At 49.8% G+C, this 20,000-nt stretch overlaps 1 protein-coding gene across 1 annotated transcript in view; it reads right to left on the reverse strand.

The window, feature by feature from the left end:
- Positions 1 to 84: 84 nt before the first annotated feature.
- The window catches only part of LOC129820880 (partitioning defective 3 homolog B-like), a 543,694-nt gene continuing 523,778 nt past the window's right edge, over positions 85 to 20,000 (reverse strand). The window contains exon 21 of the mRNA XM_055877951.1: positions 85 to 213. Coding sequence (XP_055733926.1) covers positions 121 to 213 — 93 coding nt within the window. The 3' untranslated portion in view covers positions 85 to 120. The remainder of the gene's footprint in view (positions 214 to 20,000) is intronic.

Below are 20,000 nucleotides of genomic sequence, written 5' to 3' on the forward strand. Positions count from 1 at the left end.
GGAGTGGGGAGAGGAGGAGAGAGGAGTGGGGAGAGGGGGAGAGGAGGAGAGAGGAGTGGGGAGAGGAGGAGAGAGAGGAGTGGGGAGAGGGGGAGAGACAGAGAGCAGAGAGAGGTGTATTTACCTGGGCAAGGAAGCATACTGCCGCTCCACCTCTTCGTAGCGTGGAGCTAGACGATGATCAGGCCCAGGCCCAGCCACTCTAACGGGCATCTGTCACCAAGGAGAGGAGAGAGAGAGAGAGAGAGGACAATGGGTCAGTAAGAGGATAACTATTATGAATGAAGATACACAGTCACCACCGTAGCCTCTAGCTGTCATACACTCCGTGGGTTTCTAGGAGGTTGTCACTCAACGCTGAGACATATTATATGTGCCTGAGATAGCTCCTTACTCAGATGGCTAACTAGCTAGCTCAGGGGTCTGTAATCAGGGAGTTTGAGAGGGAAAGGAGAGACAGGGGCTCAGTAAGCCTGGTTATTGGGGATTTTAAGGTTTGGCCCCATGAGTTCGGGCGGAAGGGTGCAGGCGCTGTCTCTCTCCTTTAACTCTCTCCCTCTCTATCGTCTCTCTAACCCCTAGCCCCGTCTCCACCCCTAGCCCCGTCTCCACCCCTAGCCCCGTCTCCACCCCTAGCCCCGTCTCCACCCCTAGCCCCATCTCCACCCCTAGCCCCGTCTCCACCCCTAGCCCCGTCTCCAAGCCTAGCCCCGTCTCCACCCCTAGTCCTGCCTCCAAGCCTAGCCCCGTCTCCACCCCTAGCCCAGTCTCCAAGCCTAGCCCCGTCTCCACCCCTAGCCCCGTCTCCAAGCCTCGTCTCCACCCCTAGCCCCGTCTCCACCCCTAGCCCCGTCTCCACCCCTAGCCCCGTCTCCACCCCTAGCCCCGTCTCCACCCCTAGCCCCGTCTCCACCCCTAGCCCCGTCTCCACCCCTAGCCCCGTCTCCAAGCCTAGCCCCGTCTCCAAGCCTAGCCCCGCCTCCACCCCTAGCCCCGCCTCCACCCCTAGCCCCGTCTCCAAGCCTAGCCCCGCCTCCACCCCTAGCCCCGTCTCCACCCCTAGCCCCGTCTCCAGCCCTAGCCTCGTCTCTACCCCTAGCCTCGTCACCACCCCTAGCCCCGTCTCCACCCCTAGCCTCGTCTCCACCCCTAGCCCCGTCTCCACTTTTAGCCCCGCCTCCACCCCTAGCCCCGCCTCCACCCCTAGCCCCGTCTCCACCCCTAGCCTCGTCTCCACCCCTAGCCCCGTCTCCACCCCTAGCCCCGTCTCCACTCCTAGCCCCGTCTCCATCCCTAGCCCCGTCTCCACCCCTAGCCCCGTCTCCAAGCCTAGCCCCGTCTCCACCCCTAGCCCTGCCTCCAAGCCTAGCCCCGTCTCCACCCCTAGCCCCGTCTCCAAGCCTAGCCCCGTCTCCACCCCTAGCCCCGTCTCCAAGCCTCGTCTCCACCCCTAGCCCCGTCTCCACCCCTAGCCCCGTCTCCACCCCTAGCCCCGTCTCCACCCCTAGCCCCGTCTCCACCCCTAGCCCCGTCTCCAAGCCTAGCCCCGTCTCCAAGCCTAGCCCCGCCTCCACCCCTAGCCCCGCCTCCACCCCTAGCCCCGTCTCCACCCCTAGCCCCGTCTCCACTCCTAGCCCCGTCTCCACCCCTAGCCCCGTCTCCACCCCTAGCCCCGTCTCCAAGCCTAGCCCCGTCTCCACCCCTAGCCCCGTCTCCAAGCCTAGCCCCGTCTCCACCCCTAGCCCTGCCTCCAAGCCTAGCCCCGTCTCCACCCCTAGCCCCGTCTCCAAGCCTAGCCCCGTCTCCACCCCTAGCCCTGCCTCCAAGCCTAGCCCCGTCTCCATCTCTAGCCCCGTCTCTACCCCTAGCCCCGTCTCCAAGCCTAGCCCCGCCTCCACACCTAGCCCCGTCTCCAAGCCTAGCCCCGCCTCCACCCCTAGCCCCGCCTCCACCCCTAGCCCCGTCTCCAAGCCTAGCCCCGCCTCCACCCCTAGCCCCGTCTCCACCCCTAGCCCCGTCTCCAAGCCTAGCCCCGCCTCCAAGCCTAGCCCCGCCTCCAAGCCTAGCCCCGCCTCCACCCCTAGCCCCGTCTCCAACCCTAGCCCCGTCTCCACCCCTAGCCCCGCCTCCACCCCTAGCCCCGCCTCCACCCCTAGCCCCGCCTCCACCCCTAGCCCCACCTCCACCCCTAGCCCCGTCTCCACTCCTAGCCCCGTCTCCACTCTTAGCCCCGTCTCCACCCCTAGCCCCGTCTCCACCCCTAGCCTCGTCTCCACTCCTAGCCCAGTCTCCACCCCTAGCCCGTCTCCACCCCTAGCCCCGTCTCCAGCCCTAACCCCTAGCCCCGTCTCCAGCCCTAACCCCTAGGCCCATCTATATCCCTATTCCCTAGCCCGTCTCCACCCCTAGCCCCCTAGCCCCGTCTCCAACCCTAACCCCTAGCCCCGTCTCCAACCCTAGCTCCGTCTCCAAGCCTAGCCCCGCCTCCACCCCTAGCCCCGTCTCCAACCCTAACCCCGTCTCCAACCCTAAACCCCTAGCCCCGTCTCCAACCCTAACCCCTAGTCCCGTCTCCAACCCTAACCCCCTAGCCCCGTCTCCAACCCTAACCCCCTAGCCCCGTCTCCAACCCTAACCCCTAGCCCCGTCTCCAACCCTAACCCCTAGCCCCGTCTCCAACCCTAACCCCTAGCCCCGTCTCCAACCCTAACCCCTAGCCCCGTCTCCAACCCTAACCCCTAGCCCCGTCTCCAACCCTATTCCCTAGCCCCGTCTCCAGCCCTAACCCCTAACCCCGTCTCCAGCACTAACCCCTAGGCCCATCTATAACCCTATTCCCTAGCCCCGTCTCCAGCACTAACCCCCTAGCCCCGTCTCCAGCCCTAACCCCTAGGCCCATCTATAACCCTATTCCCTAGCCCCGTCTCCAGCACTAACCCCCTAGCCCCGTCTCCAGCCCTAACCCCTAGCCCCGTCTCCAACCCTAACCCCTAGGCCCATCTATAACCCTAATCCCTAGCCCCGTCTCCAGACCTAACCCCTAGGCCCATCTATAACCCTATTCCCTAGCCCCGTCTCCAGCACTAACCCCTAGGCCCATCTATAACCCTATTCCCTAGCCCCGTCTCCAGCACTAACCCCTAGGCCCATCTATAACCCTATTCCCTAGCCCCGTCTCCAACCCTAAACCCCTAGCCCCGTCTCCAACCCTAACCCCTAGCCCCGTCTCCAACCCTAACCCCCTAGCCCCGTCTCCAACCCTAACCCCTAGCCCCGTCTCCAACCCTAACCCCTAGCCCCGTCTCCAACCCTAACCCCTAGCCCCGTCTCCAACCCTAACCCCTAGCCCCGTCTCCAACCCTATTCCCTAGCCCCGTCTCCAGCCCTAACCCCTAACCCCGTCTCCAGCACTAACCCCTAGGCCCATCTATAACCCTATTCCCTAGCCCCGTCTCCAGCACTAACCCCCTAGCCCCGTCTCCAGCCCTAACCCCTAGGCCCATCTATAACCCTATTCCCTAGCCCCGTCTCCAGCACTAACCCCCTAGCCCCGTCTCCAGCCCTAACCCCTAGGCCCATCTATAACCCTAATCCCTAGCCCCGTCTCCAGCCCTAACCCCTAGGCCCATCTATAACCCTAATCCCTAGCCCCGTCTCCAGCCCTAACCCCTAGGCCCATCTATAACCCTGATCCCTAGCCCCGTCTCCAGCCCTAACCCCTAGGCCCATCTATAACCCTAATCCCTAGCCCCGTCTCCAGCACTAACCCCTAGGCCCATCTATAACCCTATTCCCTAGCCCCGTCTCCAGCACTAACCCCTAGGCCCATCTTTAACCCTATTCCCTAGCCCCGTCTCCAGCACTAACCCCCTAGCCCCGTCTCCAGCCCTAACCCCTAGCCCCGTCTCCAGCACTAACCCCTAGGCCCATCTTTAACCCTATTCCCTAGCCCCGTCTCCAGCACTAACCCCCTAGCCCCGTCTCCAGCCCTAACCCCCTAGCCCCGTCTCCAGCCCTAACCCCTAGCCCCGTCTCCAGCACTAACCCCTAGGCCCATCTTTAACCCTATTCCCTAGCCCCGTCTCCAGCACTAACCCCCTAGCCCCGTCTCCAGCCCTAACCCCTAGCCCCGTCTCCAGCCCTAACCCCTGTTTCGTCTCCTGACAGAGGAAGAGGCAGATTAAGTGAGCCGTATTACATTTGCAGCTAGATGAGCAATTTAAGAGAGAAGAGCTTATCCTCTCTACCATTCAACACTGTTTCTGGATTCTAAAGATCTCCGCTTCCTTCCCAGCAACACGGTTTGTTCACACCAACCACATCATCATATTTCTCTAATGCACATCACATTCAAGCTGCCATTCAGGTTGCAATTCTAAAGACTCCTTTTCACCCCACTAAGAGGATAGAGTGATATAAGTTTGAGAGAGAGAGAAAGTGAAGAAGAAAGGGAGAGAGAGAGAGTGTGAGAGAGAGAGTGTGGGAGAGAGAGTGGGATTGAGTTGGAGAGAGAGAGTTGGAGAGAGAGAGTGGGAGAGAGAGAGATAGAGAGAGAGTGGGAGAGAGAGAGTGGGAGAGAGAGAGATAGAGAGAGAGTGGGAGAGAGAGAGAGAGAGAGTGGGAGAGATGGAGAGAGAGAAAGAGTGGGAGAGAGAGAGAGTGGGAGAAAGAGAAAGAGAGACAGAGAGAGAGACAGAGAGAGAGACAGAGAGAGAGACAGAGAGAGAGACAGAGAGAGAGACAGAGAGAGGGACAGAGAGAGAGACAGAGAGAGAGACAGAGAGAGAGACAGAGAGAGAGACAGAGAGAGAGACCGAGAGAGAGACCGAGAGAGAGACCGAGAGAGAAAGAGACAGTGAGAGAGAGCGAGAGAGAGAGAAGAACTTCCTGCAGACACACAGCTAGCGATCTGAGTTAATACATTATAAACCCTGACATATAATCCAATGCAGAAATGATTCCAGTACATTTAGCAGTCCCTGACAGATGAAGGTTAGAACCATTATGGAAAACCAGCTCTTCTTTTCCGGGGCCAGTATGAGAGGAATCGTCTCATCAGCCTCAATGAGCAGGTTTTGTAATATATGCTCCCTGCTCTGACACCTCTCTCACACAGACTCATAATGGCAAGGCACCTGCAGGAATATAAAGTGATGTTTTTACTGACCGTTTAAAAAATAAATAATGAAATGTCTTTACTGCTCTTATATCTCTGAGACACCATATTACCTGTGGGGATGGGAGATGAGGAGGGTTGACAGATGGAATGGGAGATGAGGAGGGTTGACAGATGGAATGGGAGATGAGGAGGGTTGACAGATGGAATGGGAGATGAGGAGGGTTGACAGATGGAATGGGAGATGAGGAGGGTTGACAGATGGAATGGGAGATGAGGAGAAGGGTTGACAGATGGAATGGGAGATGAGGAGAAGGGTTGACAGATGGAATGGGAGATGATGAGAAGGGTTGACAGATGGAATGGGAGATGAGGAGAAGGGTTGAGAGATGGAATGGGAGATGAGGAGGGTTGACAGATGGAATGGGAGATGATGAGAAGGGTTGAGAGATGGAATGGGAGATGAGGAGGGTTGACAGATGGAATGGGAGATGAGGAGGGTTGACAGATGGAATGGGAGATGAGGAGAAGGGTTGACCGATGGAATGGGAGATGAGGAGAAGGGTTGACAGATGGAATGGGAGATGAGGAGGGTTGACAGATGGAATGGGAGATGAGGAGGGTTGAGAGATGGAATGGGAGATGAGGAGAAGGGTTGACAGATGGAATGGGAGATGAGGAGAAGGGTTGAGAGATGGAATGGGAGATGAGGGTTGACAGATGGAATGGGAGATGAGGAGAAGGGTTGACAGATGGAATGGGAGATGATGAGAAGGGTTGACAGATGGAATGGGAGATGAGGAGAAGGGTTGACAGATGGAATGGGAGATGAGGAGGGTTGACAGATGGAATGGGAGATGAGGAGAAGGGTTGAGAGATGGAATGGGAGATGAGGGTTGACAGATGGAATGGGAGATGAGGAGAAGGGTTGACAGATGGAATGGGAGATGATGAGAAGGGTTGACAGATGGAATGGGAGATGAGGAGGAGGGTTGACAGATGGAATGGGAGATGAGGAGAAGGGTTGACAGATGGAATGGGAGATGAGGAGGGTTGACAGATGGAATGGGAGATGAGGAGAAGGGTTGAGAGATGGAATGGGAGATGAGGAGAAGGGTTGAGAGATGAGGAGAAGGGTTGAGAGATGGAATGGGAGATGAGGAGGGTTGACAGATGGAATGGGAGATGAGGAGAAGGGTTGAGAGATGGAATGGGAGATGAGGAGGGTTGACAGATGGAATGGGAGATGGGGAGAAGGGTTGAGAGATGGAATGGGAGATGGGGAGGGTTGACAGATGGAATGGGAGATGATGAGAAGGGGTGAGAGATGGGCCCAGGCAAGATAGTGTCGATTTGATTCTAAATGAGATGGTAAGTGAATGTCCACGTGTCTGTATGTCTGTCTGTCTGTCTGTCTGTCTGTCTGTCTGTCTGTCTGTCTGTCTGTCTGTTGTTTCTGTTCAATCTCTCTTTCTGTCAGATGGACCTGTTGTAACTACAGATCAGTTTGACATAGATAGGTAGAGATGGTCCTGTTGTAACTATAGATCAGTATGACATAGATAGGTAGAGATGGACCTGTTGTAACTACAGATTAGTATGACATAGATAGGTAGAGATGGACCTGTTGTAACTACAGATCAGTTTGACGTAGATATGTAGAGATGGACCTGTTGTAACTATAGATCAGTTTGACATAGATAGGTAGAGATGGACCTGTTGTAACTATAGATCAGTATGACATAGATAGGTAGAGATGGACCTGTTGTAACTATAGATCAGTTTGACATAGATAGGTAGAGATGGACCTGTTGTAACTACAGATCAGTTTGACGTAGATATGTAGAGATGGTCCTGTTGTAACTATAGATCAGTTTGACGTAGATATGTAGAGATGGACCTGTTGTAAATACAGATCAGTTTGACATAGATAGGTAGAGATGGACCTGTTGTAACTACAGATCAGTTTGACATAGATAGGTAGAGATGGACCTGTTGTAACTACAGATCAGTTTGACGTAGATAGGTAGAGATGGACCTGTTGTAACTACAGATCAGTTTGACATAGATAGGTAGAGATGGACCTGTTGTAACTACAGATCTAAGTTCTACATCTCTACACCCCACTCCACTGATCCAATTGATTGTTGTTCATATAACTGAATTATGTCTCAATAAACTGTAACCTCTCTCCCCTCACCCCTCTGCTCTCATTCCTCTCTCTCCTCATCCCTCTCTCTCCTCACCCCTCTGCTCTCATTCCTCTCTCTCCGCATCCCTCTCTCTCCCCTCATCCCTCTCTCTCCCACCACCCCTCTCTGCTCTCATCCCTCTCTCTCCCCTCATCCCTCTCTCTCCCACCACCCCTCTCTGCTCTCATCCCTCTCTCTCCCCTCATCCCTCTCTCTCCCACCACCCCTCTCTGCTCTCATCCCTCTCTCTCCCCTCATCCCTCTCTCTCCCACCACCCCTCTCTGCTCTCATTCCTCTCTCTCTCCGCATCCCTCTCTCTCCCCTCATTCCTCTCTCTCCCCATCTCTCTCTGCTCTCATCCCTCTCTCTCTCTGCTCTCATCCCTCTCTCTCTCCCCTCATCCCTCTCTGCTCTCATCCCTCTCTCTCCTTCTCTCTCTGCTCTCATCCCTCTCTCTCTCCCATCCCCCCTCGCTCTCCTCATCCCGCTCTCCCCTCATCCCTCTCTGCTCTCATCCCTCTCTCCTTATCCCTCTCTCTCCCCATCCCTCTCTGCTCTCACCCCTCTCCTCTCTCACCCCTACAAACTGTAATAATTAGACCAATGGGAATTATCACCGCCTGATCACTATGGTGACGTGGCTTTAGACCAGAGGGTGAAACCAGAAGAGATCATCACATGCGTGTGTAATTTATGATTGTCCTCCGTAACATAACAGATTAACTGTATTTCTAAATACAAAGATACCAAATGGTCAGTTAGTGATTTCTGAGGTAAAAGCGTATTTGAATGAGAGTTTTATTTATATTTTATTTAACCTTTATTTAATCGAGGTTAAGTCTCCTTGAGATAAAATCTATTTTTCTTAGAGACCTGGTCCAACCAAGACAGCAGCAAAGGGAGAACAATGTTTCATCCCTCTCTCAGACATAACCTACAGACAGACACACAATAAACAAATGTTTTGTCGTAGACACACATACACTACAATTACAGAAACAGACAAAAATCTAACTAAATGCTTGTGTTTCTAGCTCCAACAGTGCAGTAGTAATATCTAACTAAATACTTGTGTTTCTAGCTCCAACAGTGCAGTAGTAATATCTAACTAAATACTTGTGTTTCTAGCTCCAACAGTGCAGTAGTAATATCTAACTAAATACTTGTGTTTCTAGCTCCAACAGTGCAGTAGTAATATCTAACTAAATACTTGTGTTTCTAGCTCCAACAGTGCAGTAGTAATATCTAACTAAATACTTGTGTTTCTAGCTCCAACAGTGCAGTAGTAATATCTAACTAAATACTTGTGTTTCTAGCTCCAACAGTGCAGTAGTAATATCTAACTAAATACTTGTGTTTCTAGCTCCGACAGTGCAGTAGTATCTAACTAAATGCTTGTGTTTCTAGCTCCAACAGTGCAGTAGTAATATCTAACTAAATGCTTGTGTTCCTAGCTCCAACAGTACAGTAGTATCTAACTAAATGCTTGTGTTTCTAGCTCCAACAGTGCAGTAGTATCTAACTAAATGCTTGTGTTCCTAGCTCCAACAGTGCAGTAGTATCTAACTAAATGCTTGTGTTCCTAGCTCCAACAGTGCAGTAGTATCTAACTAAATGCTTGTGTTTCTAGCTCCAACAGTGCAGTAGTATCTAACTAAATGCTTGTGTTCCTAGCTCCAACAGTGCAGTAGTATCTAACTAAATGCTTGTGTTCCTAGCTCCAACAGTGCAGTAGTAATATCTAATTAAATGCTTGTGTTCCTAGCTCCAACAGTGCAGTAATATCTAACTAAATGCTTGTGTTCCTAGCTCCAACAGTGCAGTGGTAATATCTAACTAAATGCTTGTGTTTCTAGCTCCAACAGTGCAGTAGTATCTAACTAAATGCGTGTGTTTCTAGCTCCAACAGTGCAGTAGTATCTAACTAAATACTTGTGTTTCTAGCTCAAACAGTGCAGTAGTATCTAACTAAATGCTTGTGTTCCTAGCTCCAACAGTGCAGTAGTATCTAACTAAATGCTTGTGTTTCTAGCTCCAACAGTGCAGTAATATCTAACTAAATGCTTGTGTTCCTAGCTCCACATTGCAGTAGTAATATCTAACTAAATGCTTGTGTTCCTAGCTCCACATTGCAGTAATATCTAACTAAATGCTTGTGTTCCTAGCTCCAACAGTACAGTAGTATCTAACTAAATGCTTGTGTTTCTAGCTCCAACAGTAATATCTAACTAAATGCTTGTGTTCCTAGCTCCAACAGTGCAGTAGTATCTAACTAAATGCTTGTGTTCCCAGCTCCAACAGTGCAGTAGTATCTAACTAAATGCTTGTGTTCCTAGCTCCAACAGTGCAGTAGTATCTAACTAAATGCTTGTGTTCCCAGCTCCAACTGTGCAGTAATATCTAACTAAATGTGTGTGTTTCTAGCTCCAACAGTGCAGTAATATCTAACTAAATGCTTGTGTTTCTAGCTCCAACAGTAATATCTAACTAAATGTTTGTGTTTCTAGCTCCAACAGTGCAGTAATATCTAACTAAATGCTTGTGTTCCTAGCTCCAACAGTGCAGTAGTATCTAGATAAATGCTTGTGTTCCTAGCTCCAACAGTGCAGTAGTATCTAACTAAATGCTTGTGTTTCTAGCTCCAACAGTAGTATCTAACTAAATGCTTGTGTTCCTAGCTCCACATTGCAGTAATATCTAACTAAATGCTTGTGTTCCTAGCTCCAACAGTGCAGTAGTATCTAACTAAATGCTTGTGTTTCTAGCTCCAACAGTGCAGTAATATCTAACTAAATGCTTGTGTTCCTAGCTCCAACAGTGCAGTAATATCTAACTAAATGCTTGTGTTCCTAGCTCCACATTGCAGTAATATCTAACTAAATGCTTGTGTTCCTAGCTCCAACAGTGCAGTAATATCTAACTAAATGCTTGTGTTCCTAGCTCCAACAGTGCAGTAGTATCTAACTAAATGCTTGTGTTCCTAGCTCCAACAGTGCAGTAGTATCTAACTAAATGCTTGTGTTCCTAGCTCCAACAGTGCAGTAGTATCTAACTAAATGCTTGTGTTTCTAGCTCCAACAGTGCAGTAATATCTAACTAAATGCTTGTGTTCCTAGCTCCAACAGTGCAGTAGTATCTAACTAACTGCGTGTGTTTCCAGCTCCAACAGTGCAGTAGTATCTAACTAAATGCTTGTGTTCCCAGCTCCAACAGTAATATCTAACTAAATGCTTGTGTTCCTAGCTCCAACAGTGCAGTAGTATCTAACTAACTGCGTGTGTTTCCAGCTCCAACAGTGCAGTAGTATCTAACTAAATGCTTGTGTTCCTAGCTCCAACAGTGCAGTAGTATCTAACTAAATGCTTGTGTTCCTAGCTCCAACAGTGCAGTAGTATCTAACTAAATGCTTGTGTTCCTAGCTCCAACAGTGCAGTAATATCTAACTAAATGCTTGTGTTCCTAGCTCCAACAGTGCAGTAGTATCTAACTGTCACGCCCTTTCACCTGTCCCTGTTATTGTCTCCACCCCTTCCAGGTGTGGCTTATTTTCCCCAGTGTATTTATCCCATTGTTTCCTGTCTCTCTGTGTATTTATCCCAGTGTTTCCTGTCTCTCTGTGTATTTATCCCAGTGTTTCCTGTCTCTCTGTGTATATATCCCTGTGTTTCCTGTCTATCTGTGTATTTATCCCTGTGTTTCCTGTCTCTCTGTGTATTTATCCCAGTGTTTCCTGTCTCTCTGTGTATTTATCCCTGTGTTTCCTGTCTATCTGTGTATTTATCCCTGTGTTTCCTGTCTCTGTGTATTTGTCCCTGTGTTTCCTGTCTATCTGTGTATTTATCCCAGTGTTTCCTGTCTCTCTGTGTATTTATCCCTGTGTTTCCTGTCTCTCTGTGTATTTATCCATGTGTTTCCTGTCTCTCTGTGTATTTATCCCAGTGTTTCCTGTCTCTCTGTGTATTTATCCATGTGTTTCCTGTCTCTCTGTGTATTTATCCATGTGTTTCCTGTCTCTCTGTGTATTTATCCATGTGTTTCCTGTCTCTCAGTGTATTTATCCCTGTGTTTCCTGTCTCTCTGTGTATTTATCCCTGTGTTTCCTGTCTCTCTGTGTATATATCCATGTGTTTCCTGTCTATCTGTGTATTTATCCCTGTGTTTCCTGTCTCTCAGTGTATTTATCCCTGTGTTTCCTGTCTCTCAGTGTATTTATCCGTGTTTCCTGTCTCTCTGTGTATTTATCCCTGTGTTTCCTGTCTCTCTGTGTATTTATCCCTGTGTTTCCTGTCTCTCTGTGTATTTATCCCTGTGTTTCCTGTCTCTCAGTGTATTTATCCCTGTGTTTCCTGTCTCTCTGTGTATTTATCCCTGTGTTTCCTGTCTCTCGGTGTATTTATCCCTGTGTTTCCTGTCTCTCTGTGTATTTATCCCTGTGTTTCCTGTCTCTCTGTTTATTTATCCCTGTGTTTCCTGTCTCTCAGTGCCAGTTTGTCTTGTATGTGTCCAAGTAGGTTCAGATGTAACATTCTGAGTTGATCACAGTTGGATGTCAACCAGTCTATGTTCAGATTTAACATTCTGGGATAATAATAGAACAATACAATCCTGAGAGCCGGCAGATTGGGGTCAGACAGGAGACAACCAGATTTAAGGATAAACAGAGATTTATAATCAGACAGATATTTACATCGCTTGGGTTTGGTAACAGATATCAGAATGGTGGCAGAGAATGTGTCTTGTATGTATATAGTAACACCACCACCCTTAGATTTAGGATCTGACCCCCAAAAAACATTTAACAATGACAGTGATACACTTTTTTTTGTTGCCAGATTTCAGAAAGCATAAAATACATCTGGGTCTTATTAGTCCAGACCTGGGTTAGACTGCACAGCAAAATAATGGCAAGTCTAGATCTATTTCTAACATGTGGATTCACAGACAGTACCAGAACCATAGTCCAGAGGAACCAGAGTCTTTAACACAACGTATTTCAAAAGGTGCAGTCGAGAGACATGTTAAAGTACTGAAAGAACTATCCTATCGTGCAGTTTGTCCCATGTCGAATGTGGAAAACACTCAAAGTTCTCCAGTCCAATAGTGGGGCAAGAGTATGGTTTCTCCCAGGATGCTACATGGGGAAAACACTCAAAGTTCTCTAGTCCAATAGCGGGGCAAGAGTATGGTTTCTCCCAGGATGCTACTTGGGGAAACACTCAAAGTTCTCTAGTCCAATAGTGGGGCAATAGTATGGTTTCTCCCAGGATGCTGCATGGGGAAAACACTCAAAGTTCTCCAGTCCAATAGCGGGGCAAGAGTATGGTTTCTCCCAGGATGCTACATGGGGAAAACACTCAAGGTTCTCTAGTCCAATAGCGGGGCAAGAGTATGGTTTCTCCCAGGATGTTACATGGGGAAACACTCAAAGTTCTCTAGTCCAATAGCGGGTCAAGATTATGGTTTCTCCCAGGATGCTACATGGGGAAAACACTCAAAGTTCTCCAGTCCAATAGTGGGGCAAGAGTATGGTTTCTCCCAGGATGCTACATGGGGAAAACACTCAAAGTTCTCCAGTCCAATAGTGGGGCAAGAGTATGGTTTCTCCCAGGATGCTACATGGGGAAAACACTCAAAGTTCTCCAGTCCAATAGTGGGGCAAGAGTATGGTTTCTCCCAGGATGCTACATGGGGAAACACAAAGTTCTCCAGTCCAATAGCGGGGCAAGAGTATGGTTTCTCCCAGGATGCTACATGGGGAAAACACTCAAAGTTATCTGTCCCGTGTGGCTCAGTTGGTAGAGCATGGCGCTTGCAACGCCAGGGTTGTGGGTTCAATTCCCACGGGGGGACCAGGATGAATATGTATGAACTTTCCAATTTGTAAGTCGCTCTGGATAAGAGCGTCTGCTAAATGCCTTAAATGTAAATGTAATCTGTATTTAAGGGGCATCAGGCCCAAATAGCATCATCCTCAGTGGAAGAGTCAAGGATAGACAATAGCAACAATAGAGCAATATGTTTGTTTGTATCCAATCAATCGACGTGAGAAATAAACATAAAACGTTTTCTAAAATATTAGGCCACTAATCACAAACAGGCCTAAGATACAATAAATAACAATAAATGCTAAGTAATACAAATCTAAGTGAAGCAAGTTCCAGAGTAAAGGTCCACACAAGTCCACAGGCTAAATATAACATTCTAATCAGAGAACGCAGTGTGTGCTTGGAGGTGAGCGCCGCCCGGGGGAGAACGGGGCACGTAGCGGGGATACCTGTACCACACAGGGGGGGAGGAGGCCTGCGTTGTCCGAAAGAGACCGGGAGGTGAGGGCCAAGCAGTGCATCACGCCATGGCAGTAGCCTTGGTATCACAGCCGCTTGGGAGTGGATTGTCTCGGGAGGCTGGGTAGGAGAGGAGGCTTTCAACCAGACAGGAGACAGCTAGACTGGGTAAAAGAGGAGGCTTTCAACCAGACAGGAGACAGAGCTAGACTGGGTAGGAGAGGAGAAGATTACACCACAGACACACAGGCTCAGCTGAAGATTACACCACAGAAACCTGGACTCAACTGAAGATTACACCACAGACTCAACTGAAGATTACACCACAGAAACCTGGACTCAACTGAAGATTACACCACAGACTCAACTGAAGATTACACCACAGAAACCTGGACTCAACTGAAGATTACACCACAGACTCAACTGAAGATTACACCACAGACTCAACTGAAGATTACACCACAGAAACCTGGACTCAACTGAAGATTACACCACAGACTCAACTGAAGATTACACCACAGAAACCTGGACTCAACTGAAGATTACACCACAGACTCAACTGAAGATTACACCACAGACTCAACTGAAGATTACACCACAGAAACCTGGACTCAACTGAAGATTACACCACAGACTCAACTGAAGATTACACCACAGAAACCTGGACTCAACTGAAGATTACACCACAGACTCAACTGAAGATTACACCACAGACTCAACTGAAGATTACACCACAGAAACCTGGACTCAACTGAAGATTACACCACAGAAATATAATAGTGGATTTCTATGGTTTATTCATCCACACGTTGTAGAAACATAATAAACAGATCTAATCTCTCCAAGCAGGTTCTCACTGTTATTCACCTCAAACCTCTCAGGTCTGGTACGTACGCGTGTGTGTGTGTGTGTGTGTGTGTGTGTGTGTGTGTGTGTGTGTGTGTGTGTGTGTGTGTGTGTGTGTGTGTGTGTGTGTGTGTGTGTGTGTGTGTGTGTGTGTGTGTGTGTGCGCTCTCTGCTGTGGGTTCATGCATATGGATCAGTCTAGATTAGATGAGGAGGTTTACTGTGATGCTGGCTAGAGGCTGAGTAAACACGAAGCTTTACTGTGATGCTGGCTGGAGGCTGAGTAAACACGAAGCTTTACTGTGTGATGCTGGCTAGAGGCTGAGTAAACACGAAGCTTTACTGTGTGATGCTGGCTAGAGAATGAGTAAATACGAAGCTTTACTGTGTGATGCTGGCTAGAGGCCACATCCGACCACATCATTTAGCGTGTACAGGATATGAAATCGGACCACATCATTTAGCGTGTACAGGATATGAAATCCGACCACATCATTTAGCGTGTACAGGATATGAAATCCGACCACATCATTTAGCGTGTACAGGATATGAAATCCGACCACATCATTTAGCGTGTACAGGATATGAAATCCGACCACATCATTTAGCGTGTACAGGATATGAAATCCGACCACATCATTTAGCGTGTACAGGATATGAAATCCGACCACATCATTTAGCGTGTACAGGATATGAAATCCGACCACATCATTTAGCGTGTACAGGATATGAAATCCGACCACATCATTTAGCGTGTACAGGATATGAAATCCGACCACATCATTTAGCGTGTACAGGATATGAAATCCGACCACATCATTTAGCGTGTACAGGATATGAAATCCGGCCACATCATTTAGCGTGTACAGGATATGAAATCCGACCACATCATTTAGCGTGTACAGCATATGAAATCCGACCACATCATTTAGCGTGTACAGGATATGAACCTCAAACAGAAGAAGTGAAGGCATCATCCCAGCAGGGGAAACAGACTGCCATGTCACGTTCAGATTTCATCACCAGCCACCAAGACTTCTCCAGAGAGCAGAGCATCGCTCTAACATGTAAATGACAGCACAGGGCTTCTGTTTCGTTCCAGCCATGCACGAAGAGGAACCACCTCACCTAAACACCACTAAGTGACTAACCAATACCACGGAAGACCAAGGTTACACCCAGCCTGTTCTGAGATGGGTACTACAACCCAGCCTGTTCTGAGGGTGGTACTACAACCCAGCCTGTTCTGAGGGTGGTACTACAACCCAGCCTGTTCTGAGGGTGGTACTACAACCCAGCCTGTTCTGAGGGTGGTACTACAACCCAGCCTGTTCTGAGGGTGGTAATATAACCCGGCCTGTTCTGAGGGTGGTACTACAACCCGGCCTGTTCTGAGGGTGGTAATACAACCCAGCCTGTTCTGAGGGTGGTATTACAACCCAGCCTGTTCTGAGGGTGGTACTACAATTGGAGATTGGAGGAAGGGAGAGGAGATTGGAGGAGGGGAGAGGAGATTGGAGGAGGGGAGAGGAGATTGGAGGAGGGGAGAGGAGATTGGAGGAGGGGAGAGGAGATTGGAGGAGGGGAGAGGAAGGACCCCTCCTCTCGAGGTAATGGCCTACAGAAAAACCATTTCACGCCATGCCGAGCAAAGGAGAGGGACTGAGAAGCAAGTCAGAAGGGAAGGGAAGAGCCATTGGCTCCTACTGGTTGTCTCAGACCCCTCCATTTACCTCGTCTGTGTCCAAAATGACACACTATTCCCTGCGTAGTGCACTACGTTTCACCAGAGTGCACTCCTACACATTGGGAAAATGGCGGCGTTTGGGACACAGCCACCGTCTTCTTCTATTTCATCTTTTTCACCTCTCTGAACAGGGCCATTCCTACAGATACGCCAGGCACAGCCGACAAGTCACATCCCAGCAGAATGCAGGTAGGACCCGGTACAGACGACTTCATTCAATACAAGGTCCTTCACCTCGGATTATCCAGAGGAGGAGAGGTGGCCTGAAATATGCCTGTGGGTATTACCCGAAAGGACATATTTTAAGAGCTGCTGGGTGTGGTACTGAGTGTCTCGCGCACGCACGCACGCATAGCGTTTCAATCAGTTACGTCACTTGCTCTGAAACCTAGAAGTAGTGTTTCCCCTTGCTCTGCAAGGGCCGCGGCCTTTGTGGAGCGATGGGTAACGATGCTTCGTGGGTGACTGTTGTTGATCTGAGTCTGAACACCTCCCTCTGCAACTGGATCCTGGGCTTCCTGACGGGCCGACAACAGGTGGTAAGGGTAGGCACATCACCTCCACCGCACTGACCCTCAACACGGGGCCCCACAGGGGTGCGTGCTTAGTCCCTTCCTGTACTCCCTGTTCACCCACGACTGTGTGGCCAAGCACGACGCCAGGACCATCGTCAAGTTTGCTGACGACACGACGGTGTCTGGCCTGATCACCGGTGACAATGAGACAAACTACAGGGAGGTGGTCAGTGACCTGGCAGTGTGATGCTGGGACAGCAACCTCTGCATCAAACATCAGCAAGACAAAAGTAGCTGATCGTGAACTACAGAAAACAGGGGGGTGAGCACGCCCCCATCCACATCGACGGGGCTTCAGTGGGGCGGGACGAGAGCTTCAAGTTCCTCTGTGTCCAAATCATTAAGAACAAACGCACACAGTCGTGAAGAAGGTGGTGCCTCTTCTCACAGAAGGTTGAAAAGGTTTGGCATGGGCCCTCAAATCCTCAAAAAGTTCTACAGCTGTACCATTGAGAGCATCTTGACTGGCTGCATAACTGCTGGTTATGGCAACAGCACCACCCTCAATCACATGGCGCTACAGAGGGTGGTGCGGCCAGCCCAGTACCTCACTGTGGCCGAGATCCCTGCCATCCAGGACCTCTATATCAGGCGGTGTGAAAGGAAGTCCCGGAAAATCGTTAAAGACTCCAACCACACAAGACATAGACTATTCTCTCTGCTTCCTGATGGCAGGCGGTACCGGAGCATCAAGTCTGGCACCAACAGGCTCCTAACGGCTTCTATCCCCAAGACATAGACTATTCTCTCTGCTACCTGATGGCAGGCGGTACCGGAGCATCAAGTCTGGCACCAACACGCTCCTAACGGCTTCTATCCCCAAGACATAGACTATTCTCTCTGACTCCGCACGGCAGGCGGTACCGGAGCATCAAGTCTGGCACCAACAGGCTCCTAACGGCTTCTATCGCCAAGACATAGACTATTCTCTCTGCTACCTGATGGCAGGCGGTACCGGAGCATCAAGTCTGGCACCAACACGCTCCTAACGGCTTCTATCCCAAAGACATAGACTATTCTCTCTGACTCCGCACGGCAGGCGGTACCGGAGCATCAAGTCTGGCACCAACAGGCTCCCAACGGCTTCTATCCCCAAGACATAGACTATTCTCTCTGACTCCGCACGGCAGGCGGCACCGGAGCATCAAGTCTGGCACCAACAGGCTCCTGACGGCTTCTATCCCAAAGACATAGACTATTCTCTCTGCTACCTGATGGCAGGCGGTACCGGAGCATCAAGTCTGGCACCAACAGGCTCCCAACGTCTTCTATCCCCAAGACATAGACTATTCTCTCTGCTACCTGATGGCAGGCGGTACCGGAGCATCAAGTCTGGCACCAACACGCTCCTAACGGCTTCTATCCCAAAGACATAGACTATTCTCTCTGACTCCGCACGGCAGGCGGTACCGGAGCATCAAGTCTGGCACCAACACGCTCCTAACGGCTTCTATCCCCAAGACATAGACTATTCTCTCTGACTCCGCAAGGCAGGCGGTACCGGAGCATCAAGTCTGGCACCAACAGGCTCCCAACGGCTTCTATCCCCAACACAGATGAACAGAATGAACAGAACACTATACCACTGATACCCCAGCGCACACACATTTTTACTGACTCTACACACACAATCACATATAATCATAATTTACACTGCTATTACTCTTGTTAATTACATATCCTGATGCCTAGTTACCGTCCCCCTATACATATCTACCTTCAACACTCCAGTATCCCTGTCCCCTTCCCCCTTATACATATCTACCTCCATCACTCCAGTATCCCCTTCCCCCTATACATATCTACCTCCATCACTACAGTATCCCCTTCCCCCTATACATATCTACCCCCATCACTCCAGTATCCCTGTCACCTTCCCCCTATACATATCTACCTCCATCACTCCAGTATCTCTGTCTCCTTCCCCCTATACATATCTACCTCCATCACTCCAGTATCCCTGTACCCTTCCCCCTATACATATCTACCCCCATCACTCCAGTATCCCCTTCCCCCTATACATATCTACCTCCATCACTCCAGTAATCCCTGTCCCCTTCCCCCTATACATATCTACCTCCATCACTCCAGTATCCCTGTCCCCTTCCCCCTATACATATCTACCTCCATCACTCCAGTATCCCTGTCTCCTTCCCCCTATACATATCTACCCCCATCACTCCAGTATCCCCTTCCCCCTATACATATCTACCTCCATCACTCCAGTATCCCTGTCTCCTTCCCCCTATACATATCTACCTCCATCACTCCAGTATCCCTGTCCCCTTCCCCCTATACATATCTACCTCCATCACTCCAGTATCCCTGTCTCCTTCCCCCTATACATATCTACCTCCATCACTCCAGTATCCCCTTCCCCCTATACATATCTACCTCCATCACTCCAGTATCCCCTTCCCCCTATACATATCTACCTCCATCACTCCAGTATCCCCTTCCCCCTATACATATCTACCCCCATCACTCCAGTATCCCCTTCCCCCTATACATATCTACCTCCATCACTCCAGTATCCCTGTCTCCTTCCCCCTTTACATATCTACCCCCATCACTCCAGTATCCCCTTCCCCCTATACATATCTACCTCCATCCCTCCAGTATCCCTGTCCCCTTCCCCCTATACATATCTACCTCCATCACTCCAGTATCCCTGTCTCCTTCCCCCTATACATATCTACCTCCATCATTCCAGTATCCCTGTCTCCTTCCCCCTATTCATATCTACCTCCAGTATCCCTTCCCCTTATACATATCAACCTCCATCACTCCAGTATCCCCTTCCCCCTATACATATCTACCTCCATCATTCCAGTATCCCTGTCTCCTTCCCCCTATACATATCTACCTCCAGTATCCCTTCCCCTTATACATATCAACCTCCATCACTCCAGTATCCCCTTCCCCCTATACATATCTACCTCCATCACTCCAGTATCCCTGTCCCCTTCCCCCTATACATATCTACCTCCATCACTCCAGTATCCCTGTCCCCTTCCCCCTATACATATCTACCTCCATCACTCCAGTATCCCTGTCTCCTTACCCCTATACATATCTACCTCCATCCCTCCAGTATCCCTGTCCCCTTCCCCCTATACATATCTACCTCCATCACTCCAGTATCCCTGTCTCCTTCCCCCTATACATATCTACCTCCATCACTCCAGTATCCCCTGTCCCCTTCCCCCTATACATATCTACCTCCATCACTCCAGTAT

The sequence above is a fragment of the Salvelinus fontinalis genome, chromosome 23, assembly GCF_029448725.1.
Source record: "Salvelinus fontinalis isolate EN_2023a chromosome 23, ASM2944872v1, whole genome shotgun sequence".
Taxonomy (NCBI): domain Eukaryota; kingdom Metazoa; phylum Chordata; class Actinopteri; order Salmoniformes; family Salmonidae; genus Salvelinus; species Salvelinus fontinalis.